At 40.4% G+C, this 6,730-nt stretch overlaps 1 protein-coding gene across 1 annotated transcript; it reads left to right on the top strand.

Annotated features, from left to right (window-relative positions):
- The first annotated feature begins 653 nt into the window (after nt 1-653).
- LOC119317255 (lecithin-cholesterol acyltransferase-like 1) lies at nt 654-2,345 on the top strand. Its single transcript, XM_037591688.1, has 2 exons — nt 654-1,162; nt 1,310-2,345. Exons 1-2 carry the CDS (start codon nt 744-746, stop codon nt 2,214-2,216), a joined length of 1,326 nt encoding a protein of 441 aa, XP_037447585.1. The 5' UTR covers nt 654-743; the 3' UTR covers nt 2,217-2,345.
- The last annotated feature ends 4,385 nt before the right edge of the window (nt 2,346-6,730 follow it).

Genomic DNA, 6,730 nt, shown 5'->3' with positions numbered 1-6,730 from the left:
CATTTGTGTCTTGAACTTGGTTTGCATTTTGAACTAGGTTGGATGAACTTGTGGGCATGATTTTGAACTTGTGTGTATGAACTTTTATTCATCAACTTGTTTGTGTGAATTTATATGTCATGTTCATTGCATTTTGAATGTTTCAAACTCATTTTGTGTCTAAAATGCCATATATGCAATGCCCGGCGAGTCGCGCGCGCTGCATTTTTTACGTGCTGCTGGAGCGGCGCGCGCGCTGCATTTTAACGCGGCTGTTGGAGCCAGCGCTGGCGGCCACGCTAAACCAGCCGAAGCGCGCGCGGCAAACTAGTTTTTTGCGCGCGGCGCGAAGCGCTGCTGTTGGAGATGCTCTAACTGTACTAGCAGCTGGAGTTTTTCGGTGAGAAAAGGGACGGTGCACGTGGTGAGGAAGGAGGAGTCATAGCGACGTCGCTGATGAGCACCGTGGTAGCTATATCTGCCAAAGAAAACGGGTGGACCTCGATCGTCTTTTGCATGTTTGCAATGCTCGGCGTCGACCACAAGAGACGGCCCTGACTACCAGTGCTACATATCGGCTATTCATTGGAACAAGTAGGTAATATGTACATGTTCGCATTAATATTAGGGCCCGTGAAAATGACATTGCCAGTACTCTATATGGCCAGCACCCGGTACCGACAACTGAGTACCGACATGGTTCTTGCAGTGCAGCCATGACCACAGCTCGTACCACTCCCAGATAACGCTATCGCAGTGCAGCCATGGCCATGAAAACACAGCTCCTTCGCTTGCTACCTCTGCTGCTCCTGCTCCTTCCGCCTCCCCTTCGCGATTACTTGTCGACCGATGAAGCCGCCGGCGTCAGAGTCCGCCAGGGCCGGCTCCGTGTCTACCACCCGATAATCTTGTTCCCTGGCATAAGTTGTCCCAACCTGGAGGCGCGGCTGACCGACGCTTACACCCCGTCGGCGCCGCGCTGCGGAGCGCTCAAGGGGAAGGGATGGTTCCCTCTCTGGAACAACACCCGGGACGTGCTCGACCATGATTACCTTCCATGCTGTAAGGAGCAGATGAGCCTCGTGTATGACCCCGTCCTCAACGACTTCCGGAACCGGCCCGGCGTCGAGACGCGCGTGCCCGACTTCGGCTCCTCCTACGGTTTCACCTCAAAGGACGAAGTGTAAGTTCATATAGAAGTGATCCCTTGGCAACTAGTAATTCATTTAGTACGGATTTATTAATACTGCACTTGGTATTTTCTTTGGAAAGGAGGGGAACGCTGTTTCTTCTTGTGTGAGTTCTTGATCTTGAAATTTGCCTGCTTTAGGGGCGGCCTTAACATCTATTGCATGTCAAAACTTCGCCAAGAACTGGAGGCACTAGGTTATCGCGACAGAGATACTCTTTTCGGCGCTCCTTACGACTTACGGCACGCTCCACCTTCACCCGGCCAGCCATCTCGGGTGTACACCGACTACTTTGCCCGTGTCAAGAATCTGGTGCAGCATGCGAGCGAGAAGAACGGGAACAAGCCTGTCATCCTCGTTGGGCACAGCTTCGGAGGCAAGGCAGCCCTCGACTTCGTCAATTCGACTCCCCTTCCATGGAGGAAAAAATTCATCAAACACATGGTCCTAATAGCACCCACACCTCCTACGGGCTTTGTACAGGTGCTCACGAACTTCGCCTCTGGGCCGTCAGTCATTCTTATACCGACCGTACCTTGGCTGGGTTTGCGTCCAATGTGGAGAACTTTCGCGAGTTCCCTTATATCCTTCCCATCTACCAGAGTTTTTGGTCATGAGCCGCTTGTAGTCACCAAACATATGAACTACTCAGCATATGACTACAGGGATTTGCTCATGGATCTCGGTTTCAGCATTGACATCATAAAATGGATACTTCGGATGAATCTAAAGGTTGATGCTCCAATGGTGCCGACGACATACCTCAATGGAGTTGGTTTCCAAACAATAGATCAGGCAGTATACTGGGATAGTAACTTTGATGTGGAGCCAGAGTATGTATATGGCGATGGTGACGATGTCGTCAACTTAGTTAGCTTGTTGGCATTTGTGGAAGAAATGAGGAGGCAGCAGCAGCGGAATAGCATACACTTCAAGTTCATCAAGATTGCTCATACTAACCACTCTCATATTCTAATTCAGGAACGTTCACTTAAGAGAGTTATGGCTGAAATTCTAGAAGCTAATTGCAGAGGAGACATCACGTAATAGTTTTGTGTTTCCATTCATGTAAAAAATGTTGTATTCTCGTTGGAGAAGCTGGCATTGTTGTGGAATAAATGTATTATGTAAGGATAATCCATAAATTGAATAAGAACCAAGGCCTTGGTTACTATACAAACGGGGAAATATCTGGTGCACTGGAGCTTGTGGTACTACCGGTGCACCGAACTCATATTGTGCTTTTAAAATGTTTAAAAAATTCTAGAAACAAACATAATACATTCACACAACATCAATATAGGTTGTCACGAAATTTCAAGTCAAAGTTCGAAACATAACTCGAAAAACAAAAATGATAAATTCAACACTGAATAGTACATAACATAACTTGGGCTTTATATTTGACCCATTATCACAGTAATGTCAAATTTGTCATTTTTGTATCTCAAATAATATTTCAAATCTTTTTATGAAATTGTATGACATCATATATTGATATTGCGTTAACATGCTAGATTTTCTTTTCAGATTTTTAAAAATATTCCATGGCATCCGGTGCACCGGTAGCACCAAAAGTGCGGGTGCACCAGATACATTCCCCTATACAAACACCCTCGTCGTACATGGTTAGGACATAAACCATGTGCAGTTTGGACACGCACACCCAAAAAGAAGAGGTAGACGCTTGCCCATTTGCCATGTGTATCAGGTCGGGAAATATTTGCTGCACCGGGCCATTTGGTGCTACCAGTGCACCCATTTTATTTTAGTCATGAGAGTTGAAAGAGCAACTACGAAGCTCATAGTCTAACTAAGTTATCCCTTCGCTTAGCAGTAGGCCGCATTTTTGGTTGGGCACTCCTCATCATCTTGTAACGGCCCCTTTAACTTTGCAGATGAATAAAGTTAGAGCGGCATTCTCAAAAAAAGTAAGCGAGATATAGTTTTTCGGTCCATACAAGGGTGTGGGCCAGCGGTTGAAGCATGTGGACCTACGAATCCAACAACATAAATGGGCGCATTAGCTTGATGGGTTGCACGTCATGGCCCTCGGCGTAAGGCCTCATTACAGTGTGTTCCACAAATTGCCACCCCCCCTGCTCCTGGGCCAGCCCATCTATTCTTTTTTCCCTTTTTTAAGCGGCCCATCTATTCTTTCTTTTTTTCTGATTTAAAGACCAAAAAAGTGTGAGCAAAGGGGTATGATTCAGACACACAACCTCCTTGTCTAGTTTAGCTATGGTAGCCAACGAGGAAAGCCACCCAAATATAAATAGATGCATCCATTTTATTATTTTCTTCTTTTCTTTTCATTTCTCCCTTCTTTTTCTTTTTCTATTTATTTTTTCTTGTTCCATTTTCTTTTCTTTTTCCAAAATGTGTGATTATTTTTATCAAAATCGATGAACTTTTTAAAATCCATGAATATTTTCTGTGTACAGCTTTTCCAAAATCCGGTGAACTTTTTTGTATTCATGAACTGTTTTTATAACATTGATGAACTTTTTTGAATTCTTTATCTTTTTCGCAAAAATTTGATAAACTTTTTACAATTTGTGAACTTTTGAGAAAAATGATGAACTATTTTGAATTTTTTTTAAACTGATGAACTTTTTTTAAAACTGACTTTTTAAAATTAATGCACTTGTTCCAAAATCGGTGAACTTTTTAAAAAAAATTGTGAACTTTTCTTAAAAATCAATTATTGTTTTAGAAATTGATGAACTTTTTTGGAATTCATGATTTTATTTCAAAACTGATGAACTTATTTCAAATTGATGATTTTTTTTACAAAATTTGATTAAGTTTGTCAAAATTGACGACCTTTTTTCGTATTACATTAAATTTTTGGAAAAAAAATGAACTTTTTCTCCATACTGGTGAACTTCTTGATTTCAAGTCTATGATTTTTTTCTCAAATTTACATTTTCTTTTTTCAAATGATTTATATGGGTACAAAATACTCCCTCTGTAAACTAATATAAGAGCATTTAGATCACTAAAATAGTGATTTAAACAATCTTATGTTAGTTTACAGAGGGAGTATTTGTTAATGTTGTACTAAATGAAGCACTCCATTTGTCCCATAATATAAGAGTGTTTTTTACACAACTGTGTAAAAAACACTCTTATATTATGAGACGGAGGAAGTATTAAATAGCACTGTTTTCGGATTGTAGAAAACTAATGATCCTGTTCTATTTGCTATTGCGCCAAGTCTTGGTCAACGACTTTAGCATGCAGGTTCAAATCTCATGTCTCCCATTCTGAAAATATTTTTATTCACAGTGTTTGTTGAGCAGGTTGCTAGGCCGACCCGCTAGGGGCGCACAGGAGCGCTAAGCCGCACTAAAAGCGCCGAATAGAAGCTCCCGAAGCGGATATTGGGAAAGATGCAAAACTAAGCGCTGGAAACTGTACGTCATGCACACCATGGGGCCGACCCTGATGTTTGCCATGTGGCATAAGTTTATTGGTCGCAAAATCATCTAACCTTTTCATAATTTTCTTATTATTTGGTCCTGTGAAAACGTTCGTTAATTGGACGCACGATCCTAGAGATAAAATGTTTAAAAATTGAATGAAAAAAAATCACATACTCCCGGGTTGCGATAAGTGGCACATATGCAATGCGTCACTTGTCGCCACCAATGAAGATGGGAGTGCCCTTTTTAAGGGGTAGCGTCTAACTAATGATTTGGGGATAATGGGCATGTTGCCTTGAAGAACTGAACTCGGGGCTGAAAATTATTGGCCCTGGTGCCCATGGGCCTGGCCCTGATGTTATCCATGTGACTTAATTTATCGTTGCAGCGGATTTTCAGAAAAAAAAAAGATTATGTGTCCAATATAATCTAGAATGTTTTCACAATTTTCACATTATAACAACAACAAAAATATCTACTCAGCTGGTAGACATTTTGTGATGACAGGGAAGAATTTGCCATATGGTGCATGTAGTAGGCTATCTAAAAAAAGTTCAATGAAAAAACGCATAGTTAGGATCCACTCTTATTTTGGATGTTAAGCTTTTACTCCCTTCGTGTCATAATATGTGTCTCAACTTTAGTATAATTTTGTACTAAAGTTAGTACAAAATTGAGGCACTTATTTTTTAGGACGGAGGGAGTATATAAGAGCATCGAACAACATTTCACATGGAATTGTCAACGCTGCGCTAGCTCGTATCAGCAACTACTCTTTTCTGCCCCTTTGTAAAGATGCACCACAACTCTGATTTTAATCCGGCGTTGGGACACAATCCACCAACACTGGTTATATGGCTAAAACCATACTAATTCACATTCACAAGATTCAAAGACGACGATTGCACCATATGGCAACGCAAACTCTGTTCTTCAATCTGTACATTAATATAATTAGCCATATACAAAGTAAAGATATTTCCCCGTAAAAGAAGCACCAAACCTACCTGCAGTGCAGAGAGCCGTCCAAGCAACTCGTGACACTCCTGTAACAGAGCTCGCTCCTCACTAGCCACGCGACTCAGCTTCGAGATCACCATGGTCGTATCTTGAGCCTATAGTATGGAGAGATGCCAGTTTAGACATTCATTTTCAGTACAACGTATAGAGGTGGCTACACATAAATTATTTACCATAGGGCTAAAGGAGCGAACTGAAATCCTGGCCGTCATTGTGAGCCCGAACATCTGCTCGAGAATGGATGCCATTGCCGGAAGGGAGGCCTGTACATGAATAAACAAACAATTTGGTTCAGATTACATGCATGTTGCAACTATCGCTATAACTTTGGTTCTTATCCGAATGCAATAGTAACCTTTTAAAATATTCAGATTACATATAGTAGCTCACTCAGGACGTTTTCATATACAGCCTCCACTTCAAATTAACTGAAAATTTAGTTTTGTTCTAACTCAAATTTCTTTAAGTTTGGCCAAGGATATAGAAACATATACTAATATATACCACATCAAATACATGTGATATGAAATTATATTTTATGATAATCCTATTGAAACTACTTTAGTGTGCTATAGATGTTGATATATCTTTCTATAAACTTGGTCAAAATTTCAAAAAGAACATACAAAAAAAACTAGAGCATAATTGATCAAGGTACAAAATCACCCCCAAAAAGTTACAAATCCACAGAAAAATTTGCACATTGAGCTGCCCGCATACCACCATGTGTCCATGTGACTGGCGGCCGTAGACAAGATCCCAAATGTTATATGTTATATACCGATATAGCCCATGGTACTTGTGTGCTAGTGGGCCGACTCATTTTGTTGGGCTTTCATTTGTTTTCGTTTTCTGTTAAAAAAATTCCTTTTCAGTTTTATTTCTTTTCCGTTTCTATTTTCCTTTTTGCTGGTTTCATTATTCTATTTTTTCCATTCATTTTTAAGAAATAAAAAAAGAGAAATTCACTAACATTTTCCAACATACAGTAATATTATGAATATTATTTTTAAAGTGGTTGAAATTTCATTGATTGTATGAATAACCTTTTAAAAATATGGATATTTCTTCAATTACCCACACATTTATCAAAATACATGAGTACTTTTATTA

The sequence above is a fragment of the Triticum dicoccoides genome, chromosome 1B (genome assembly GCF_002162155.2).
Source record: "Triticum dicoccoides isolate Atlit2015 ecotype Zavitan chromosome 1B, WEW_v2.0, whole genome shotgun sequence".
Lineage (NCBI taxonomy): Eukaryota > Viridiplantae > Streptophyta > Magnoliopsida > Poales > Poaceae > Triticum > Triticum dicoccoides.
This window is presented reverse-complemented; position numbering and strand designations above follow the sequence as displayed.